Genomic DNA, 25,193 nt, shown 5'->3' on the forward strand with positions numbered 1-25,193 from the left:
GTATATGATTCTCCCAGTAGTGGAGGTAGAATTTAAACCCATGTCTGTTTGATTCCTGAGGTCGTGTTCTTCCCACAATTTACTGGTGCTTCTGCCATGATGATGACATGATTGAGGATGTGAGGGATCAGGAGGAAAGAAAGGAGAGAAGAAACCACAATCAGGGTGGGTGGGAGAATGAGGAGGAGGAAGAGGAGAAGGAGAGAGGGGGGAAGAGAAGGAGGAAGAGATGGGGGAGGAAGAGGATGGGGGAGGAGGGGGAGGAGAGGGGGAGAAGGAGAGGGGAAAGAAGAGGGGAGTGGGGAAGAGGAGAAGAGAGGGGAGGACGAAAGAGGAAAGGAGAGGAGGGAAGAAGAGGGGGGAGGAGGGGAAGAGGAGGGAAGGAGTGTAAAAAGGAAGAAAAGAAAAAAATGGAAGAAACCATAAACTAAAGATCTATTTCCTGTCTGAATTTCACCTCTTTAGGTAAGCCTTGTTTGTTACAACCAGAACAGCTCGGAGAGCAGCCAGCCTTGTGTCTTTCTTTACAGATGAGAGTATAAACAAGTGTGTCTGCACAGGTGGCACCTGGGACACGTGATATGCCACGAAGCTAGAGCTCATCAGGTCTCCTGCCACTGACGTCATGTCCTTGCCATGTATCTAGGCACAGCCTATGTCCCACAGCAGTAGTGCAGAGGCAAGCCCCAGGAGACCCTGTTCTTGTCCAGTGGTCCTTAGCCTGTTAATGGCACATATATGTGCATTTCTCTACATGTGCAGACCCTGGACATTTATTCTACCACTACAAATCATTTCTAAGTCTCCTTAATCTGGGAGGTTATTAAGTTACACCCTACATAAGTCACCATCTGCCTAGGGGATTTCCCTATGGTTTGGGTCTCCTGACACTCTTGAATTACACGTGTGGATGTCAGTCCCTGAAGACACAATTTCAGAAACTCCCTGACTCTCAGCTTTACCCCAGCCCTCCTTTCCCCATTGCTGAGCCCAGGGTAGCCTTTGTTTCCCATACACTTGGTTCCTGGATTCTGGTTTTTGGCTAATGGATCCACATCAGATTGTCTGATTCTCACCTCTTGATTCAGTTCCAGGTCCAGTTTAGGGGCATACCTAGACCACTCCTTGCTCAATGCCACCACCTCTGTGCCTCCAGGAAGAAGTTTGGACAGTGGAGAAAATACCACATATGTTTGGAACCTCAGCATCTGGAAGCTTCTAGCCAGGATGCTTTATCGAAACTCTGTAGGAAGATACACCAGAGCACACACACCCACTGATACTCAGCATCTCGAGAAAGGGAGTGTGAGCCCTGAATAGAATCAAGGGAGACTAGAGACCCATTAAGGAGGTAAGATGGTTCCAGATGCACAGGTAATGAGCTTATCTGGGGACCAGTGCTCAGTGGATGCAAGCAGAGACTTCTCTGTGAGCTCAGAAAAACTTTACTGATGCCCGGACTTGGCTCCGGGCTTCTCAAGCTCTGTTCAAGATCTACATGTGGCTTACAAAGCCATCTTTGCTAAGTTCCAACCTATGTGCCTCATCCCTGACCAGACACTTGCTAGCTTAAGTAATTAATTAGAAATACAGAACCAATTTCCAAGGCTGTGTGTGTGTTTAAACACTATTTTGTTTCAAATAATGTAATACGTGCATATATGTAAGGCTCAATTAATCTCCAAAGAGTGACCATGTGCCAACAAGTGTTTTAAACATTTTATATATAGATGAAATCTCATGTGTATATGCCCGTTTTTCATTTAAATAGATCTTGCATAAATTTACATAAATCGCATATACATAAGCCCCCCCACACACACATAAGTGACACTAAGTTATTACATAGGGACTATATTAATAACTGTCATAAAACTACAATATAATGACATATATAACTAAATTTACATGTGGTATATGGGTAAGATCTCAAACACATATATATGAAAACTTCATTTAAATCATTAAACAGTAACTAGATGCCAGCAACTGTTCTGCATATATTTGTAGTCATTTTTATATGGATCTCATATTTAAATGGCATTTAAGGATTTAAAATTACTAAATGCTCACAGCTATTTCATATATTATATACAATTTAGTCTTACATGTTAATGCCACATATATTAAATACCTATATATCACACAGAAATGCATACCTGTGCACCTCTGTGGATATGATAGGTGCCTCTTTGTGTGTGTATCTGTCTATCTGTCTGTCTTTCTGTCGGTTATCTTCCTAGCAGCAGCAGTATTGTTGCCCTTGGGCTAAGCAGGACCACATATCCAGTGCCTGTGTGGCCAGGCTCAGTTGAGCTCCTGGCAATATCAGTCATCTCTGTATAACCCTCCCGTACCACAAGTCCTAGAGTGTTCCCCGTCTCAGTCGGGGTCACTGCTGAAGCTCAAATCTCAGACATCCCTGAACTTGACCCCTCTCTCTCTTTTCTATAAATCCTTGAATCAAAGCTCCCTCAAGAGTGCAGAAAGGCCATCCCAACTCTTCTACCGCCATCCTTGCTCCTGCCCTTTGCTTTTTCTGCTTTTTGTGAAGGAGAAAATCTATGAAACCTTACAAGTCGGTCCAGGCAGAGCCTTCCTGAGCCCTCCGGGGTTTCTGACTCACTTGATGTGAAAGTTCAAATCCTCATTAATCTCCACAAGCCCTCTAAGGTGTCTCTTACAGGAGACTCACCCACACATAGAAATCACTGCTTGCAAGAGCCTGATGAATTCTAGCCTGATGTATCCAGCATCGTTGGAAGGGGTGTTAAGAGGATTTCTCTAATGAGAACTATAGAGCTCGCGTATGCACATGCACTCATGGCAGGGGAAGAAGGTGGGGATTGGGGGTTAGGGTGGAAGGAAGGAGAGGCAGAGAGACTGGGAGGGAATAAAAGAAAAGCCTACAGGACTTCTCTCTCATCTTGTGAAGAGGATCATATAATTGGAAAATCTTGTAGTGGACAGACTCCAGATAAGAGCCAGGGGGTTAATAACACAGTCTACCTGGTAATTTCATGGGCTGTCCAGTCTAAAACTCCAAAAAATTCCCTGAGAGACTACGACATGAACATCTCTAAGGTTCAAAGAAGAAAACCCCCATCCCAGCACATGGCCAGTTCAGCTCCTAAGATCTTTCCTGCTCTCCCCATTGAACCAGACAAATCAGGGGCCAATCAATGATGATGAGAGAAGTCTTAATCTTGAATAAGTTGGGAGCAATCCAGCTAAAATGCATCCTGGTTAGTTATCACTGATGGCAGCTGAGTCTGTGTTTGTTACTGTGATAACCCATGAGACAGGAAGGTGCTGAAGCCCACGAGGACTTTATCAAGGGTCAGAGGACTTCTTTCTCATTAAACATACCTAAAGGACCCCCAAAAGGCAATAAAAGTTGCTTTTCCAGGGGCAGGGGCTATAGCTCAATTGGTAGACTGCTTGCTTGCTTTGCATACAGGAAGTCCCAAGTTCAATCCCCAGTACTTCATAAAGCTATGACGGTGCATGTCTGTAGCCCAGCTCTTGGGAGGTAGAAAGACAAGGCCATACTTGCCTATGCAACAAGTCTGAAGCCCGCCTAATACACATGAGGCTTTATCTCAAAAGAAGAAAGGGGCTTTTATAGTCTGATCTCTGCTTATATGCTGTACTGTTGCCATCTTCCAGTTGATATGTGTGGCTGGGGAGGGAGGTGCAGCCACATTATTTTCTCGTCCTGGCAGGGAAAGAAGCTCTTTCCATAAACTATCACAGCAAAGTAACCCAAGAGACAGTCCGAGCCACCAAGGTTTCTTACAAAACTTCCACAAGGTTTCACCATCTTCCAGGAGGAAGAACGTTGAAAGCACAGAACCATTCAGGTTTAATCTTGATCCCTTCCTTATCATGAATAATAGTCTTGGGTACTGAGAGAAAATAGGCACTAAGACCAACAGTGATCGCCATGAAGAGGTGATACCAAAGGGAAAGGGAAAGTGGCTTTGGAGCCATCCTGATAGCCCCAGGCTGGTTAACATGTGCTCACTAAAAGGCAATACCATGGAGCCTGAGTACTTCTCGGCTCCAAGTACATTTGTGATGCTATAAGAGGCAGGCAGATTTCTGAGTTCGAGGCCAGCCTGGTCTACAAAGTGAGTTCCAGGACAGCCAGAGCTACACAGAGAAACCCTGTCTTGAAAAACCAAAANAGCCTGGTCTACAAAGTGAGTTCCAGGACAGCCAGAGCTACACAGAGAAACCCTGTCTTGAAAAACCAAAAAAAAAAAAAAAAAAAAAAAAAAGAATGGTACTTCTCCACTCCATGATGACATTTTAGGACAGAGGATCTGAGTCTTCTACTCATCTTTTTACCTCTGCAGCTCCCTACACAGAGCAGGGGGACAGGGCTCCGCCTAGGGAGCTGCAATGAAAGCTGAGTGAAAGATTAATGGATTGCAGACAAGTGGACAGTAGAATAGACAAGTGGGTGGGTACATGGATGGATGGACAGATGGAAATGTAGGTGAGTGAATGGATAAAATTATGTAAGTGACAGTGGGCTAAATGGATGAACAGATGGAAAGGCTTGTAGATAGGCAGATGAATGGGTGGATACATAGATGAATGGACAAATATGCAGATGGATGGATGGATGGATGGATGGATGGATGGGTAGATGGATGGGTAGATGGATGGATGAATGAACTGACAGATGTACAAATGGATAGATAAATGGATAAAGAGCTGGAGAGTGGGTATGGATAGATAAGTAGGTAGATAGTCTTATATAAATCTCTTACTCAGAATTCCATTACCACAAAACCCTTGAAGACTTCTGATACTACCTCTGTAACCTTCCCCCATGTGTGAGGCCATGCTCTGGAGGAACCCCCTCCATTTGCCTCTTTCCAGACTCATGCTGTAATAGACAAAGCAACAAGATTCTGGGTATGGAAAGACTTTATCCACAGTGACAGACATCACTGTTGACCATGAGCTATATAAGACTGAGTTCTGTGGATATTTATTTGCTGAGGGTGGGGACTATGGTATTATAAAGCATGGCAGGTGGGCAGGAATGTCATGGAAGAGATAAATGTGACATCAGCTCCCTGAAAAATGTCCCCTCCATTCTAGGTCCTCTGGCATCCAAATGTTGCCCCTCTATACAAGTGACTGCCTCTAAACTCAAAGCCAGAAATTTCAGGCCAGCCCTGGATGGAGTAGCTAGAGCTGCCAACAACCCTAGCATAACCTCCAAGGCCCCAGAAACTCCTCTACATTGAAACCACAGAACCCATTTGTGAATTCTACAGATGGATCACCAAAGGGATGAGGGTGGGAGTGGGGACACAAACAAACGGAGACAAAGTTTCAATCTTTTTATTCAAAGCAGCTTCTCACAATGTATAAATACTGCATATTAGCACACATGAAAAATACAACTTCTAAGGCACCCAGAAATATGTTCATATACGTTACAGGACCATTCACAAAGAGCGGACGATTTGCTCTAGACAGTCAGCATTTGATAAATCGGAAGATTATTACCCTCAGTACTGCACCCAGTTTGGGGAAAATATTTACAGCGTGGAGAATGGACCAGCTAAACCTGCATATAATGCTATGAAGGACTCATACTTACAAGGATCCAGAACGAAATAAAGACCTTCCCGTGAAAATCTGGCAAAAAAACAAAAATGAGCAACCTAACCTGCAAAGGTATCCGTGGATTTTGGTGTGTTCGCTACGTCCGTGATCCAACCCAGACACTCCCAGAGCGAGCTGGATATGTTTTTGGTAGCCTGCTTCAGTATCCAAAGTTTGGTAATAAGCCTTACCAGTAGAATACCACTTCTTTAACATCAGTCTTCTGGATTAGTTAAGAGGCCAATGACATCATCGTGAATGGGGGATGAAATGGTGGGGGCACCGGGGAACATTCTTGTTCTACCAAGCAGGAAGTGGGATGGCTTGATGAGAAACTAAAGAGATGGACATCTGGCAGTCACACGGGATGTACCACCGAAGACCTAGCTGCAAAACTTCAGCTAGAGGCCCACGTGCAAATGGAAGAGTTGACCATGGTTAGATACCCGGAGGGATCCCTGACCTCCATTTTTTATAATGGGGATAAATGAAAACTTAAGGCTATACAAGCAGAAACACCCACCTGAGATACGAAGTTCCCATCTCAGAAACTCTTCCTTCAGAGCCTTTTCAAGAGATATTCGACTTCTCTGGCATGGCAAGTCAGGGAGCATGAGTTTGGGGGTGGGAGGAACCAAGGGTTCCTCTGTGCCATGAAACTCACACATCTGGACGCAGATGTGCCTACAGCTTATGAAACTCATGTTTGGCTGGAATAATGGAATCTTTGGTCCTTGGTTTTATGAAAGGCAATCATTTTTCACAATCTAGTTAACGTAGACATTAGAAAATAACTTCAAGCTGGGACTAATGGCACAACGGTAAGTTAAAGACTAGATGGAGAACTCTACACCCTCTGAACATCCTGGAGTCGGTAAGCTCCCGCATCAGTCTAGATGTCGGGGTAAGGAGGGTGAGGCAAACCCAGAGACATAAGGCTGAAGCTTAACTCCAGACATCAGGTCTTCTGACTGACACATGCCAATCTTAATCCCAAAGGCTGAGAAAGTGACTTTGGACACTTCCTAGAGATGGACCGCACGCTAAGCCACATAGCCCTAAATGCAAGATCCTACTTCAAGGGTTGGTAAGGAGAATCAGCTGGTGATGGCTGGAGTACCACCTACCAAAAGATATTATAACTTGATTTTTTGAGACTTAACTCTACTTCTGTGATTATTTGCGCCATCAAAACAGCCCTGGAGGAGCCAGATCACCTGCTGCCCCCTCTCTGTAGCTACAGTACCCTCATCCAGCTACACCCCACTCTAGTATGGCTTGACACACACTTCCTCGCAGAAACACCAAGGACACATGGCGATGCCGATGATGGAACAGAAACTGACTTCAGATTGTGTACACAGCAAGACTCTTATGTAAACTTTGTTAACATCTCTCAGAGAGCACGGACTTTTAGCTACCCTGGGGGCCCCAGCAGGGTCAGGAGCAGGAAATGTCATTTGTTTAGAGCAAATGATGAGTTAGCAGCCCTCTCTGTCACCATCTCTCAACCGTACAACTAGAATGAAAGTGGCTCAAGAAAACCTACCCTCGGTCCAGTCTTATGGCCAAAGACATTCGCCGAGGAATCTACCTGGTCCCTGCCGCCATCAGCTCCTCCTCCCACCACTCTCTTCAGATTAGCCATGAGCGACTTACAGACTGCACTGAGCCCACCAACATGGCTTACTTGGAGGAAACAACCCGTATTACCCTTTTAATTAATTAATTATATTACTATTTTTGCAACAAGCTTAAGGCTCTTTTCCGAACTCCATCAACTGCCACACAGTGAGAATTTATGGGGGGGGGGGAAGAGGGGGAGATCTTGAACTACACATGTAGTTCTGAAAAGTCAGAAGGATTATTGAACCTAATGGTAAGGCTTATTCACAAATTCAATACATTTTCAAATTAGATTTCAAACGCAATGACTTCTAGAGAAAAAGAAATTTGACTTGATTTCTTAATAATGTACGACTATCTGATTTTAAATTTAAAAAATTACAAACCAAAAAAAAAAAAGAAAAAAAAAAACAAAACATTGGCACCAAACCAATATGAGATATATTTTTCCCTGAAGGAAAAAGTGATATTAATGGAAAAGATTGCCTAAAACGCATGTCCTAATTTACCACAGAAATATAAAAGTTTATATTCTGAAAATATATTTACTGTATTAAAGTCTATAAGCATTTCAACCAAAACCTGCAGAAAGGATGACGTGACAATTAGCAACAACAAAAAACACACATGCAAGACAACTCCCGCCCCCTCCCCCAAAGATTTATCTACAAAACCAAAGTGTAAATTTCCAAGATTTTACAAAACCATTTACAGGGAATAAAATAAAATACTTCAGAAATCTCATTTGGAGTCTTAAATACTGTGTATATTAGTGAGGGTATCTTGACTCATATATACAACAGATCTAAGTATCTTAATATGGAAACACAGGAGAAAAGCAAGCCTTCCTTCTAAACGTCCCCGTAGGAAGATTGGTGGATATCTCTATTTTTAATTTTTATTTTTTTATTTAAAAGAAAAAACCTTCTACAGAAATTAGATTGAAAAAGTGTGGAGATAGGACTAAATTCCAAACTAAAAAAAAATATAAAAAGATTTTTTTTTTTTTAACAAACCTTTTAAGAGGAATTTGGAAACCAGCAGTTAGTGGTGAGGGATGCGACTCAGCGTTCAGTCAAGGCTGTTTGTAAAAGAGGGATTCAGAGATGGAACTGCCTTACCCAATGTCTCCTGTCATTGCTTTCCCATCCTCAGGTTGGACTTCACTCAGGGAAATCATCTATTCCCCCAGCTTCCGAGAGGACATTTCCCAGTTTGATTTATGCCACAGAGTGAGATTTTACGTCATTTCCCCATTTCCCCCCTAGTCCCCTCCTTCTCTGCATACGTGTTTCCCTCGGACTTTACTTCTGCCCAGTAAAAGGTCACCGGAAAAGAACACCCACATTAGGTGGTGGCTTCCCAGTGCTGAGGTGGTCTGGCCATCTTAACTATAACTCTTCAAAAGTCGCCTGGGGTCGGAGCAGTTAACCCCGGCCGTGTCGTATGGGAGTTGTCACCACCAAGGTTGTGGTGAACAGAGGAGAGTCCCAAATGGCTTGCTAGAGGGAACCTTCCCTCAGAAGAGGAACCCTCTGCCTTTCACCCATAGCTGTCCTTCCAAATACAAAAGGGACACTTACGCCAGGCCTGCAAAGACCATCTACAATTCCTCAAAAGATTCACTCAGGCTCTAGGAGAGGGTCGTGTGGAAAGGAACAAGGAAGGTAAGAGGTCAAGCGGAAGGACCTCATGGGAAGAGAGAGGACACTGGGGAGCCAGCACCCTACCTTAATAAAGCTTTTGGGGTAACCTGGACACAACCACTGAATGGGTATTTTTCCATCCCAGCTCTATCTGCTGTATGTGGGTCATCTGGATTCCAACTCCACACTACCCAAACAACCAGCCTGAAAATACCAACTCCCGTGGTTCAGCCAGCCCAGTAGGTTGACTAAATGCCTTGTGCCATGTGGCACAGCAACCTCCTTCCAACAGACAGAACACAGTCTTTAAAAACAAGCGGTGTGAATTCCACCTCAGAAATGGTCAGCGTCTACCTCAGTCATCACGAATCCTCAGGATGTTCAGAAGTGTGGCGCCCATCAAACACCCAAGAGAGAGAGCATATCTGGTTATATGCTCGGGAGTCAAAGATGGACTGCCAGTCATAGGAATTTCTAAACACCCCATGCTATTTCTAGAGAGAATCCCAACAACTTGCTTCCCTATGGACAAAACTGGCTTGATCAGAAGCTAATCAGAAAGGTTTGGGGGAGGTAGTTCCTATAGAGGAGGCAGCAATAGCAAAGAGTTATCACACACATAAAGAACAGGAGATGTCTTAAGGGTGTTGGGAAAGTGTACATGGAGCTCATCCCAGCGGAGAAGGGACAAGAGGCTCAGGCTCCTTAATTCTCTACTCTCCAGTCCACAGCTCCTACAGTGTTCTATAGGGACTCCAGGGGCCCACGTGCTTCAATTCCATTTTCCTATGACCAAACACAGCCAAGGTGACTGTATTCTCAGGCTCCCCATAGCCAAGGTGTCACAGGCTGGTGGAGAATAGGGACGTAAAACTCTTCTCTTCCTGAACCCTTCTGAGCTCTAAAGCATTTCTATAGAGCAAAGCAAGGTCATTCTAAGGCCCACAAGGCCAAGTGCATACGGGAGCCATTGTCTAGAGCCACATCACCAATTCCCATGCCAGCATTCAGCTGCCTGCGTCATTCCAAGCTTAGGGCCATGTATACCTTTCACTTGTGACTGGGGCATTCAAGGGCAGCCAAAGAGCCATCTCTACTTTTGCAGCCCACCTCCCCCTCCACAAGCTGTGCCGACTCTGCGCTGTACCCCGCTGTCACTAAGGAAGGGCTGAGAAAGGCTGGGAAACTCAGAGGGAATTGAAGAACAGCGGTCAAGGTTGTAACCCATCTAGAACTAGCCTGGGACCCCACACCCCAGGGTCTGATTTTCTCTGAGCACATGATCTCAAATAGGTGTGAGGCCCCAACGGAGGGCACCATGAGTCCCCTTCCGTTTCCTGTCTCTTCATCAACTCACACGCAAACTCTCCCTCAGTGCAGATCCGGGAACTTCATCTGGATGACATAAAGACAGCTACTGGAGGCTCCAGTAGGCTAGGGCCAGTGGGGCAAGGAGACCTACATGCTGGATAAGGCTTTCCTTGTATTCTCTCAGCTTAAAAAAAAATTAAAGATTTATTGTTCAGGTTTGGACCGTAAAGAAACTCCTGAGACTGCGTTTTCTTCCTCAAAACCCCCAGAAGGCCAACCAAGACAGTAACGTTCATATGGAAGGAAAAGTCTTGGAAACCCAAGTTCGCTTATTTATCCTAGAGCAAAAAATGTCTCACCCTAGGCAATATATCATCCTAAACATGAGCTGCTCCCCATCCCTTCCTAACATCACGAATTTAGGGACGGGGCTGACAAGAGCCCTCCATTCTCCTGAATGATAGACACTGAGAGAGAAAATGCCACCATGACTTGTCCTCAAAGATTAGAGAACTGGCATTTTGTCACACGAGCCGCACACAGAGGGTCTGGCACAGGCTTGCGTCTTTTTAAATCCCTTCTTGTCTTCTCTCTTTCCACGTGGCTCATGGCAAGAACGCACCAAACGGCGTGCACCTTGAATAGTATTTGGTCCAGGGTGGTATGAAAATAAGATCTGTGTGAACAATAGACTTCATAATATATAAACAAAAATAAATAAATAAAATAAACCTGAATAAAGAAAAAAATTTCCTAGTAAGTCATGTTCTTTTTTTTTTTTTTGCAAAACTAGCTTTACATATAATACACATAAATTATCAGAATTTCCACTTACGTTGTTTTAAAAATATATATTTAACAAAACATTTCTAAATGTACAATATCTGGGTTTGTAAATCACTCAGTTGGGTATTAAGACTAAACCTTAAGAGTCACACCGAGTTGCATTGGAGAGAAGATCGAAGCCAGGCCTATGTAGTCGAGAGCTTACCGCACGCTCGATGGTCTGTGGGTTCCCTAAGATGATCATTCCCTGGTCCCAGATCACATAACCAGAGAACTACGATGGCCTCATCTCCAAGTTGGAGGCACTGTGTAGACACAGCCTGAGTCGGGAGGATGAGGGAGGTTGGTCTTCCCCTTCTGGACCAAGGTAGGAGTGTTTCAGCTAGTTGGGGATAGGTCGACGGGGCCTGGCAGAGCGCTTAGAAGATGGATCCCTGGAAGGCTCTATGGCTGGCTGGGACGGGGGTGCACAGGGAGGTCAAGGGGGTTGCGTTTCCCACCTTTACACAAAATCAAACCAACGAGGAACAACCGAAGGGCACGAGGAATGGATACAACCGTAGGTGTGAAAACACACCCTGACAAACTCTTGGCTAGGGTGGACCCTGGGCTCCGATGGTAGAGACACACACAGGGCCCCGCTGGGATTCTGAGACCCTTGAGCAAGTAAGGGCAGGTGAGCCGGGGCCCTTCAGACTTCATAGATTTTGTCCTGCAGATAGCTGAACAGAGAGTCCAGGCCTTTGGAGGAGCTCCAGAGCTGCTTCAGCATGACACACTCCTTCTCGTTCACCTCTTCCAGCACTGACTTCAGGAAACTTCGGACCAGGCATTTGGACTCCTCCAAAACCTGGAAAGAAACACATGTTGCATTAGCCAGTCCCGGGGCTGAACTCCATCTCCGTGGCCCTGCGGGGGCCACAGCCAGGGAGAGGCTTAATCTTGAGCTTCGGTCTTCAGGGTCTGCTTAGCAGCACTGTCCTGAGGGGCTTCAGGTGTCAAGGTGTTGAGCCTGTGACCATGAGATGGCTATGGGAGAGAAGCAGGGTACTCGGGGCCTTGCCTAAGGTGACACATGATCGGTACTGTGTGTGTGTGTGTGTGTGTGTGTGTGTGTGTGTTTACAGGCACACATGTGACTCAACTGCTCTTCATCTATTTTATGAGACAGGGTCTCTCACTGAATCTAGTGCTCACAGACAGGGTAGATTGGTGAGCTCATGATCCACCTGCCTTTTCCTTCCCAGCACAGGTTCACATGTATATGTATATGTACACACACACACACACACACACACACACACACATATATATATATATATATATACACACACATATATATATATATGTGTGTGTATATAACATATATATACATATATATATACACATATATACACACATATATACACACAATTCCTTCCCAGCACAGGTTCTCATATGTATATGTATATGTGTATGTATAAACTATATATATATATATATATATATATATATATATATATATATATATCATTCCTTCCCAGCACAGGTTCTCATATGTATATGTGTGTGTGTATGTGTGTGTATAGTGTGTGTATATACACATACACATGCACACACATATATTATACATATAGTTTCTGGAATATCAATCACAGGTCTCCATGCTTACACAGCAAGCACTTTGCCCATGGAACTGAGTCCACACAGCCTCTTGGTGCTATTTGCCTATGGATTTCATGACCAAGTTTGCAAACCATTCTTTTGACCTGGCCCCATGGATGATGAACAGAGTCATTTGCATGACCTGACAGGAAGAACACACAAACCCAAGGGTCCCTATGAGCACAGAATGAGGTGACGAGCTGATCTAATAATGGTCGTTGGAGTCCCCACAGGATGCTCTTTTAGGCTCAGCTGTTAACAGTGGTGGTCACTGCTGTCCTGGGAAACAAGGACCATTAGCAGTTGCTGCCCTAAGAATGGTTGCAGCCTGCAACAATCGTGGCAGTGAGTAATAACTGCGTACCCTGGAGAACTGAGTAACACTGCCCCATAGTAATGATTTTCAGCAAGCGCAGAAATGGTTGTGGTTAGGAGCAATAATAAACGTAGTAATCAACATAATACCCACAGTAGCAATGAGCAATGATGTAGTAAGATGGCAATGGGTAAGCTCACTAATACTAGAGTAATGAGCGCCAGTAATCGTTAGTACTGAACAACAACAATAACTGCAGCATTAAAACCACACCACGATGAACAGGCTTCATGGACATTTTTTTTTTTCTGATCTCATTGGCATCTCTAGTTCATACCTCAACCCCTATTGTAGATGAAGGAGGTAACATGGCCCAGGGCTGGATCATTCAACAGTAGCACAATAAGGAACTTCAATCTGGCTGATCCCCTGACCATGGCAATGCCTCCCCAGGGATCAAGACACAGATTCTCATTGCTCTAAGCACTTTGAAGCAGCCAGAGGCCAGGGGCAGCCTTGCAGGTGGCAGCCTTCCAAACCTAACACTCCAGCATGGACTGAGGCTGGTGGGTGGTAGGAGGGTCCATTTGCCTCTCATCCTGGAATCTTTCTCTCCTCAGGGCATCACCTCCAAAGGATGCAGGCTTCACTCTGAGGGGGGCGTCCTCTCTCAGGAAGTCACCTCAAGTTCCTGGGTCCATAGCACTGGTGGAGAGGTTTCTCCTACAAACTGGTCCCTTCAGTGATCCTTTTAGCAGTGGCTTCACCTGGGAACTTTCCTTTCCCAGAATACAGACTATATTCCCCCACAGCCGCTCAGGCCTGACAGACAGACATCCTCTGTGCAAACTGGCCACAGCCACTGCTTAGATGCCTCTGGACACCTAGACCTCCTGCCTCCCGCCTCTCTCTCCTCTGAGCTCTCCTCTCCCCTCGCCTCTCTCTGTGAAGTTGATCCGCAGGTGATTAAGCATGCCTGTTTACTTGGGAGCATAAGGTTTCCTGGCAAGATTTTCAGAGCTGAGACATGGAGTATCTCAGGGAAAGAGGGTGAGTAATAAGCCCAGCCAAGAGTTAAAAGGGGATCTACATAAAATTGGTAAGGTACGAGGTCCGTATCAAGTGCACGGGTGGCACACACACACACACACACACACACACAGTAGGTGTACAATTAAATAGCTTCTGAGAAGAGGCTGAGCAAACGCCCACGTCACCGGGTGGGTATCACAGCGGGATGGCTGTGGAGAGAGAAGGTATGTAAGGTCAAGGGTATGGCCCACAGACCAGACCAGCACTCCATTTCTTAAGGACAAGAGTGCAGGACCTCTTCCAGTGTCTGGGACGCACTGGAGCTGGCCCTGAGGCTCAATGTTTTAGCCTTTCTTTCCTCTTCCCACAGGAGAGTCCCCTCTTGTGCTCACTCTAGTCTCTGTCAAAACAACAACAACAAAATACCATGTGATGAAACCCTGGCACCTCAGTGGAGGTGTGACTTGTCTCTCCTTTCCTGAATCTTCGGAGTCGAAAGGGGATATTTAGATGTGTCCAGCACTAGGCTGGACGGAAGAAATCAAATACAGTGGCAGCATGCCCTGGTCTCTTGTCCTGGGCGGTCCCATCCCTTGACCTGTGGCTTTGGTGATGCTGTGGGTGTTCAGGGCTTTCTCTTAGCACCATGCTTGCTGCCCCAGAGTAGAAGCCTTTCCCATGAGCCCCTTCTAAGGGCATGGATGAGACTACGCCATATCCTGGGCCACCTCCTCTAACGTAGGCATTCTGTACCAAGAGGCAGTAAACCCTACACTGCAGAAAACCCTTCACTGGCTCTGCAGGTCCCCAGGGAGGCTGCAGGGATGGCTCAGTCATCGCATAAGCATGAGGACCTGAGTCTGATCCTCCAGAACCCATGTAAAATGCTGGGTATGGTGGTGCACATTTTCACTAGCACTGGGTATGGTAGTGCACATTTACACTAGCACTGGGTATGGTGGTACACATTTACACTAGCACTGGGGAAGTGGAAATGGGAGGATTCCCTGGGGGGCTCACAGGCCAGCCAGTCAAGCCAAATTGGCAAGCTGAAGGTTTTATGAGAGATCTTATCATAAGAAATAAGGTAGAGGTGACTTAGAAAGAAACTCCTAGTTAGCCTCAGGATTCTACCTGCAAGGGTGCACTCACATGTGCGTGCACACACATGCGTGTGCATACACACACATACACATACATGAATACATGTACACACACATACACACATGTAAACACACATAGACATAAACACAAATACATGTACATACTCACATATATATCACGTACACATACACACATGTATACACACAAACACACATAAACACAGGTATACACATGCATACATACATACATGTACATACACACACATATAAACACACATACAGGTACAGATACACACATACATGTACACACACAAGTACGCACACGCACATACACATGTACATACACATACATACACACAAACACATACATACATGTACATACACACATACATACACACACATACACACATACAAGCACACACATGCACATACAAGTATATACATACACATACAAGTACACATATGCACATACAAGTACACACATGTACACACATGCACATATACACACCATCTATTCATGAGAAAAACACAGGGATGATACAGAGACTCACCACAGCACTGCAAGATGCCATCTCCTTCACCCGCAGCATGACCTCTTGGCTAAAGGTCGTGGGCCAGAAGACCTGTGACACAAGGCCCCGGCTGCACGCCTCTTGGGCAGTGAGTTTCCGCCCACAGAACAGCATTTCATTGGCCTGAAAAAGCAAAGTCAGGAGAGAGCTGAGGTCACAGAACTCTGCTGATGTCCTCTAGGGAGCCCTGGACCAACACTGCTCTCTCTGGCCAGATTCACAACCTAGGGTCAGATACACCGTACGAACTGCATATAAACATCTGTCACGGCTTTTATTAGACTGTCATAAGGAACCCTTTACTGAAGCTCTGTGAATCCAACAGTACTCCCCTCCAGCAGCTGAACTTGGGTGGGTATGCGCTGACTTAGACGTCCATGTTAGTGCGAATAGCCTGCCTGGCCCTGCAAAAGTTGGTCCAGGAAGGAGGGGATGATCTGATCTAAATGTTAGCACTTTCCAACTGGAATGTGAGGCAAGTTCTTCCTCTCAGTAGGAGGTTGCATTCCAGATATTTACATTATGATTCATAACACTGGCAAAATGATGAAGTGCCAACAAAGACAATTTTATGGACGAGGGTCACTGTGATGTGAGGAACTGTATTAAAGAGTCGAGGTATACAGTAAGGTTGAGAACCACTGTTCATTTCATGTATGTGCATGTGTACATACATATGTCTAGAGGTCAGAGGATAACCTCGGGTGTCATTCCTTTGGCGCCATAACCTTCTTTTTTGAGATGGGTGTCTCATTGTGGCTTAGAACTCACCAGGTAGTTTAAGGCTTGACCAGCAAACCCTAAGTCTGTCTGTATGTCTCTCCTGTCCTGAGATTATAAGCATCTGCTACCACACTGAGATTGTTTGTTTGTTTGTTTGTTTGTTTTTCGAGACAGGGTTTCTCTGTGTAGCTCTGGCTGTCCTGGAACTCACTCTGTAGACCAGGCTGGCTTCGAACTCAGAAATCCGACTGCCTCTTCCTCCCCAGTGCTGGGATTAAAGGTGTGCGCCACCATGCCCAGCTGAGATTTTTTTCATGTGGGTTCTAGGAATTGAACTCAGGTCCTTGTGCTTATGAGGCAAGCTCTTAAGACCAACTAAGCAAACCCCTTAGCTCATTGCATGGCTTTAGAGAGCTTCCTTGGTCATCATAGTCTTGGTCCACCACACACGTTCACTGGTAACAACAACCGTCATCCTCATGGGGTTGTGTGTGGCCCCGACGCACAGTGAATGCTCTCTATGTCCTGCCGGCACTACTGTGACTAGACTTGTCCTGCCACCACCGTGCGAGACCCCTGATAACTGTGGCTGTTGGTTGCAGTGCTCATCTCTCCCAGAGACACAGCTTTACCAGAGTGTAATGAGGAATAAAGGGGACTCTGCGTGCATGGCGCCTGGAACACAGTAGGTAAACAATAAATAGGCAACAACACTGTCATCTTAGCTCAGCTACTCCATTAGACACCAACAGCTTGAAGACCTTTCAGTCTGGTTGAGATCAGCCTGGCTTCAGTCACAGAGATTCTGGGACAACGGAGGATGCCAGAGCAGATTCGTCGTCGGGTCTAACAGATACCTGGGCTTCACTCATAGGGCACTGCCGTGCTCTAACTCTGGGAAAAGGGCCCTGCTGAGACCCAGAGAAGTTATGGAGGAAACAGGAGGCTTACCAGTGCCACACCCAGGATCTGGGGGAAGGTGTAGGAGGAACAGCCAGCAGGGGTGAGTCGGATAGTAGCGTATGGAGTCTGAAACCAGGCCTTCTCACTGGCCCATACGATGTCACAGAGGGGTAGGATGGAGGCTCCAAGGCCCAATGCTGGCCCATTAATGGCTACCACGATGGGCTTCTTAAACTGGATAAAGGCCTTCACGAAGTCCCTGGAGAAAGAAAGAGAAGATCTTCTTTAACTAATGGCTTGTATTTGCTGGCCTGTGGATCTCCCCCCACCCCCAATTCTCCCAGGAGCCACGGCACAATTCCTGGTCATCAGAAGCAGGTAGAGGCCAACTATAGGCCACATGTCTTACTCACGAAAGCACAGGGCTGGCAGATTCTCATGGGGTGTGTGTGGGGGGGGGATGAATGGGATGGGTACACACTCTGTTGGTTGGCCTAGTCCATGCCTGATGTCAGCCTAGTTCTCAGTCCTCATTACCTCCCCCTCTAAACTCAAAAACCATGACCTTAACAGTAAATTCTATGGGCGCCCTAGATACTGAAAACTTGTAGACATTAAAGGAAGATCAGCAGAACATCGTAGTCCTACACAAGAGCTAAAGAAGGCCCCCTTCAGAAGTATCCCTCAAGGGTAATTCCATCTCAAGGGGAAAACAAATGACCTAACATCCCAGAACAAGATGCAGCAGCTGGGGAGGAATGACTTCACTGTTCAGAGGGAAATCTGGCTTTGGCTTGATCACTTTGAGTGATGTTGGAAGCAGAATTCAAGCTTCAGAAGGTATACACAGGCAGTTCCCAGGGACACCTAAGATTCCTTCCGATCCTGGGATGGTCTGGTTCTGAATTACCTACAGAGATGCCAGAGTCAGCAAGGTTGGGTGCCACGGCGCTTATGAGGGTCTAACGTTAAGAAGGCCTTGACCGGAACTGGGGAAGGGTGGTGGTCTCCCATTAGGAAGCTTCTAGGCTCAAGGCTAGGGGGCAGAGTGATGCTTACTCTGCCGACATTCTGCATCTAGGTTGCAGCATGTGTATTTAACTATAAAACAGGGCCACCAGGCATGATTTCACCTCCCCTACGCACTCCGTGTGTGTGCATGCAACATGAGTGCAGGTGCCTTTGGATGCCAGAAGAGGGCAGTAGATCCCATGGAGCTGGAGTTACAGTTGGTCGTGAGTGGCTTCACATGGACACTAGGAACTGACCACAGATCCTCTGGAAGAGCTGAAAGTAGTCTTTATTGCTGAGCCATCTCTCCAGCCCCTAGAGGTGACTTCTGTTGCCTTTAAAGACTCTTTGTCTTTCCTCTAGTTGCTATCCAAGATCTATAAACATGTTAAAACTCATCTGGGAATGGAAGGGAGTTACAAGACGTCTAGTGAAGCTAGCTAGCATTCAGTGTTCTTAGAAGGAAGGCTGGGAACTAAAATAACCACCTCAGTCTGCCCTAGCTTACCTGTCTGGGCTTCTCTTGCCACTCACGACCCTGCCTACTGTTCATGTCCTTAGGCAACCCTTACAATTTGCAATTACTCTACCGATAGTCCAGTTGCCTATTTATTTATTTATTATTTATTTATTGGTTTTTCGAGACAGGGTTTCTCTGTATAGTCCAGGCTGTCCTGGAACTCACTTTGTAGATCAGGCTGGCCTCGGACTCAGAAATCCTCCTGCCTTTGCCTCCCGAGTGCTGGGATTAAAGGCGTGCACCACCACGCCCAGCTCAGTTGACTTTTTATTCATCATCTACCCTTTTAGCCTCAAGAGACCCTCACAGATCTTCCTGTGGCACAGCCTGGCTTCTGTCAACGTTGAAATTAGCACCCTATAAACGGCCATTGAAGAAATACTCTGTCTCCTAGAAGGGATACAAAGACTGCTTCTTTTCTCCCTTCTTCCTGAGGTCCTAATAGTCCACATCTCTCGGGCTTCTTTGTAACTGGCTCTGTCTAAGTTACCAAGATCTGGCCATGAGTGCAGAGCTCATATAAACCTTGCAAGTGAGCACAGCCTCCCACCCACCCCCACCTCCCACCATGCAAATCTCCAAGCCCCGCCATCTAAATGAACATGAGGACACCACTGGAACACAAGATGGAAGGGTTTAGATTCTCATGCCACTTTTTGGAGGACAGCCATGGAGTGGATGGTACATTTATTTACTTTTCCAGGCACAAGAAGGAAATTTCTGGTCCCGCTGAACCATTATATAATAGGAATTTATTTATGCTGTCAGAATGCTTAACTAATATACACAAGGAGCTGTGTCAATATGTTCTGTTGATATTGCCCCTCCTAACACTGATCAAACCCGGGCCATTAGATATTGGGAGTTTATTTGTTATATCAGCTAATGCTTAACTCATACAGACACGGAACTGAGTCAATACCATCTGTCAGCAATGTTTCCCCTGCTAGCATTGATCAAAAGGTGCAAGTACAACAGCAATAAGCTGAAGTCAGATTCCCCTGTAGGGAAGATTGTTTTATACTCTGCTAAGGTGTGGGGGGGGGGACCGTAAGATCTAGCTAGATAAGCCATTAGGAAGTACTCAGCTCTGACCTCATCTTGCATGTCACGCTGACCATGATGATAGATCCACCGTGGTCACTGTTAGGCCTGCTTCAAAGAGAGAGTTCCAATACCATCGCCCTCTGATGACTGGCTTTGCAGCAGCCATCTCCTGGAATCTCCCTTCCCTCGTGGTTGGGTTTTAGGTTAGATCACTGGCTCATTTTTTACCACTGCAATGTGAGCCTGTTAAGAATATGGAACCCTCATGGGTAGTCCAGGGAAGCCAAGAGCTGGGTGGATTCCATCAGATAACCCCATTGCTAAGAACCTTTGGACAAACCTAAGATCTAGGATCTGAGACACGGCAAGACTTCCGCGACCCCTGAAACCATCCCTTCCTCTCGGTCGGCACTCCCTCTGTAGATACCAAGGGCATCGGCACAGCCTTCTGGCACACTGCCCAGATTCGCCAGATGCTTTCATGACTATGAAACCGGCCTCCATGCTGCGGGCCTCGGGGAGATATTGCTGATGCTCTCCTGACTCCCATGAAACCGCTCAGTAGCCTCCTGCACACCTCACCCATTCCAGATGCTTCCACTTTAGGACCCAGAGACTTTTTTGTTCTGTGCGTGGGGCCTCGGGACCCCTGAAGAAGAGGTGATAGGTTTGAAGCCCATACACCCCTGGCCTTCCAGCACCAGCTGCTCCCGTTTCACCGTTCTGATGTAAATGTGATGTGTGGAACAACCCCCCTCCCACCCCATCCTTTTTCTCTTACCTCAGGTGTGAGATCTCTATCACAACCCCCACCCCCACCCCCCGAGGATGCACAAGCCAAATAGCCAACAGGATATTGCATTACAGACCTGAGGCTCAGATATCTGATCCCGCTTCAGTGTCAGGGCTGGGCTGGGCTCGGAGGACTGCTCTGTATTTTCCCCAGCGTCTGAGACCGTGAGACTGACTCTGGCCTTTTGCAGATAGCTCCCCTCTGCTCGGCCCAAGCCCCATGCCCGTAGCCTGACCAGGCAGATGGGATGCTTGAAAGTAGCAGGGAACATCAAAGGAGTCTAACAGTTATAAATCTCAACTCTGTCCCTCACTAACCGCCAGATCTTAGACAAGCTGCCTGGCCTCTAGAGATTTGTTTTTCTCCCTCTATACAATAGGAAGGTCACTGTTGGGTACTCATGTTGCTAAATGAGAATTCACTAAGAGTAGCAAGTGCCCAGCATATGAGGAATAACGGGTCAGACTACTATGATCTGTTTCTGTATAGAGCTCTCATCTGATTCATGGTAGTCTGTGGTCCATTCTTCTAGCCCAGAGAAAACTCAAGCAAAATGCTACCACTGGGGACGTCTCTGTTTCACCTGAAGCAATTGCTATTTCCCTTGTGACCCTGGTACCCATTCCCTTTAACCAGAGTTATGTTAGAGCTATGCCAGGCTGTCCCGGGTCTATGAGCACCAGACCACACATGGCAACTGCCATGTGAAGCCTCAGAGAGATCTCGAGAAGCCCTACTCCACAGTTGCAGCTGGTGGAACAGCAGTCCCAAACGTAAAGGTAATACCTTGTGTTTGTGGTGTGTGTGAGCGTGCCCGTGTATGTTCTAGTGAAGGATGAGATGAGCCCAGAAGGTTGGGGGGCATTCTGAGTGTTAATGCCTTCCTTGAGAACTTAAGGCTTCTATGACAGTGACCACAACCCGTGGCTCAAAACAACAGAAGTTTATTCTGTAGTGCACTTGGAGACAAGAAGTCCAACATCCAGGAGCTTTCCAGACCCCCCCACACACACACCTTTCACACACTGATGGTGCCAGCCTTCTTGGATGCTCCATGACTGGCAGCTGCTCTACTTGAGTCTCTGTCACATCCCTTTTCCTATTTTCACACCTAGCCACACACCATCACCCCCCACTTGGAGGCTACTCCAGCCTCAGATTCTCAGGTCCATTCTCCACTCCATTAAGAATTAACTCAGATTTGTGGATTGAATAGATTAGGAAGTGTTCTCTCTCTCTCTCTCTGGGAACAAGAGGTCCAAGTGCTAGTTAGCTCTTCCTGCATGAAGGAGAAGCCTGAGCTGGATCTTAAATGTTTGCCTGGGCTAGAGATACCACAAGCACCTGAGTAAATCCAGGTGCAGACTGTGAGCTAGGCTGTCTAGGGTCACCGGTGGGTTCTTCGGTCCCTGGGGTATGCTCTGGTGGCCCCGTCGTCGATAAAGAGGGATAAAGTGGTTTTGCTGCTCCTTCAACTCATGCCAAGCCAGCACTGAGAAGATACAGCTGAGATCAAGCAAAGCAGAAACTGCGGGGTTCACAGGCAGGCGCTGGCTGCGCCCTGGAAACAGGAAGTGACGTCAAGACCCCCCTCTCCCCGCAGGAAGGGGTCCAGGCTTCTTAGTTCCCTCCTGAGGAGGAGGATGCTGCATGGGGAAGCACACAGGCATTCCTGAGCAACACTTCATGCAAAGTCGGGCCTGGAATTCACACAAAGGAACATCGTGATTCCCTGAGTGACCGCACGGGAGTCAGCCTCTGCTGGGAACCATCCACAGGGCGGTGAGACCCTGAACAATCCGCCGCTGTCCACAGCCCGAGACTCCGAGACCCGACGTGGAGGAAACGTCCCTGGTCCTGAGACCACGGGCTGTGGACTCAGCTGTGTCTCCTCTCTGTTCCCTTGAGGAAGGCACAACAGCAAGTAAGTCTCTCCCGGAGAGAGGCTCATGAATGGCCGCTGTCAAGCAGCTAAAAGACCTGGCTGGAGAGTTCATGCCTGCATTCATTCATTCATTCATTCATTCATTCATTTGCTTTTGTTATAAATAAGTGGGAGGGGCTAGGGAAACAGCTCAGTGGGTTAAAAAAAAAACATGCTAGCTTTACAAGCACGGGGACCTGTGTTTGATCCTCAAAACTCATGTGTAAAAAAAAAGAAAAGAAAAGAAAAAAAGAAAAAAACAAGCAGAGTTTCTCTAGCAGGTGTTTGCTTGTAATCCTAGAGCTGGGGAGGTGGTGACAGGTGGGGCTTCGGCTCACTGGCCAGTCAACTTAGCCTCCTGGGCAAGTACCAGGCCAGTGAGAGACCGTGGCAGCGCCTGAGGAAGAAATCTGAGGTTGACTGCTGACCTCTGTGCATGCACACATATGTACCCACACATATACATGTGTACCTACACACATAAAAATGAAACAAGTAGACAAATAGGGAGACATTTATCCTGTGTTTAAGACCCCACACATTTGACACACAGACTTTGAGAGGGGCACTCTCCACCCACCATGTCTACCAATGCCATAGATGTATAGTATCTTCACCCTCCCCCTAGTAATTGAGTCACAGCAGGTCCAGGACACAGAAATGTCTACATGATCAGGTACCATATTACCAGGCAGAAGGTGGTATCGGAAAGTATCACAGGCATTGCCAATGCAGGCCTTAATGGGAAAAAAATAGGTATGTCTTTTTTTAAAAACCCAAAGAGGAGAGGTGGGCATGAAATGCAGCCTAGAGAGAGCAAAGCCTGCCATCGGGGCCAGAGACAAAACACAGGCTGGCCAGCGATGGAAACGGAGATGAACGGTAGAGCATTTATTTGACCAGTGTGTACAAGACACTGGGTTTGATCCCTAGCATCAAAAAGAATCAAAATTTCAGATAAATCAACAGTAATTTTAAAATGTAAGTGTGTCCCGGTGTCCTAAATGGTGCCGAGGATATACTCACACTAAAAATAAAATCGCACATTGTTTGAAGTTAAGTTTACAGCTGGGCAGCCTGTAGTTCCATTTGCTAAATTTGGTCACCCCTGGCCGGCTCCCCAGAGCGTTCATTCAGAGAGAAGAGGCCGGACTCACCTGATGGCTTCCGCGATCCGCGTGCTCTCCTTTCTCCGGTCGCTGGACAGCCGGCCAATCAGGTAGGAATAGTCTAGGCCACTGCAGAACACGCTGCCCACGGCACTGAGCAGCAGGAGCTTGCTGTCATCTGTGGCCGCATTGCACAGGGCTCGCCGGACTTCCTTCATGATCTGCGGGCAGAGGGGAATTTGCACAGCTTTGAATGTCTGAGAGACTTTCCCTGAAGGAAAGCATACAGCCAGCCCCAGGGGAAAGAAACTTTACGGAACCAAATCCTTCCTGCACCACCCTCACTGTATGCGGAAGGATCAGCTTGGAAGTCCTGGGCTTACTGGTCCAGACCTGGGAGCCTGGTGTGAACTTGATCCGTCTCTATGAACTTCCATTGCCTAACTTTAGGTATTTGCTGGTTGAACCCCTTACAAGGCATGGGAAAGTGGTCCTGTGCACAGCTTTGGTGAGCTATATAAGCCTCTAGTTGTCTCAGTTAAAATTTTCTCTTGTTTTATCTCCCTAGACCCTTACAGGGCTCATAGGTGACCCATGGTAAGCACGCTTTAGCATCTAGACATGACCAAGTTCACAGTCTGCCGCGTATTAGCCACAAGATTCGGGATCTGCCCATCTAGAATTCTCTCCAGGTGAGCAATAAATGACAGGCCACCTGAAAGTTCACAATCCTCAGAGGGAGAGTGAAGTCTAGATTGTGAAGGTCTTGCTCTCCCCGTCATGCTACCACAGGGGAATTTCAGTTGTTTGCCCTAGCCAGACCATGGTTTGAACAACAATTAGAAAGCTACCTTCGTAGTCCCTGCTATATTCTTAAGACTACCGCAGTGCTCCTGTGGTAGACATTCAAAAGTGGCCCGTGGCAACTCAGCGACTCTCGCAGCTTCCGGCTGTAACCTTAAAAGCAAATGGTCATGCTCTCACACTTGGAAGTGGCAGTGGAAGGTGGAGCTGCCTCTCGAAGCATCTTGGCTCTGGATAACTGAACCTCCTGTTTGGCTGTGGGGCAGTGAGCCAGTATGGAGAAGAGAGCAACGCTACCTCTCCCAGGCTACTGAAGTCACCACGGAAGCAGCAGCTGGTGCCCCACTGCTCACATGCCCCACACACCGAGAAGCGGATGTGGCATGCAGGACTTCAAAGGCTGGCACGGGATGAACCCACACCTGTGGCCCTCCACACTCTGGCTCATTCCAATCATAGCCCCATCTCAAGCATGTTCTGTGCCACCTACACAACATCTCCTGAGGGCATTCAGGATGACTCACAGCAGTATGGCCAGGATGCAACATGCAGGCTTCCTAGACAGGAAACTTGCATTGGAATCGAATACTAACTAGTAGGGCCCTTCCTTCAGCCTCTCCACCACATCTCCTCCACATCAGAACAAGCTGCCTGAACTTTTTCTGTAGGTAAAAATCTCCCACAAGAACTTA

General features: G+C 46.8%; 1 protein-coding gene across 1 annotated transcript in view; it reads right to left on the bottom strand.

Moving 5' to 3' along the window:
• Window positions 1-5,349: 5,349 nt before the first annotated feature.
• The window catches only part of Cdyl2 (chromodomain Y like 2), a 165,898-nt gene continuing 146,054 nt past the window's right edge, over window positions 5,350-25,193 (bottom strand). Inside the window, exons 4-7 of the mRNA XM_021220514.2 lie at window positions 23,746-23,918; window positions 17,342-17,552; window positions 15,647-15,790; window positions 5,350-11,850 (exon numbers count right to left, since the gene is read on the bottom strand). Of these exons, the coding sequence (XP_021076173.1) occupies window positions 11,692-11,850; window positions 15,647-15,790; window positions 17,342-17,552; window positions 23,746-23,918 (687 nt within the window). The 3' untranslated portion in view covers window positions 5,350-11,691. The remainder of the gene's footprint in view (window positions 11,851-15,646; window positions 15,791-17,341; window positions 17,553-23,745; window positions 23,919-25,193) is intronic.

Source organism: Mus pahari, chromosome 20 (genome assembly GCF_900095145.1).
Source record: "Mus pahari chromosome 20, PAHARI_EIJ_v1.1, whole genome shotgun sequence".
Taxonomy (NCBI): Eukaryota; Metazoa; Chordata; class Mammalia; order Rodentia; family Muridae; genus Mus; species Mus pahari.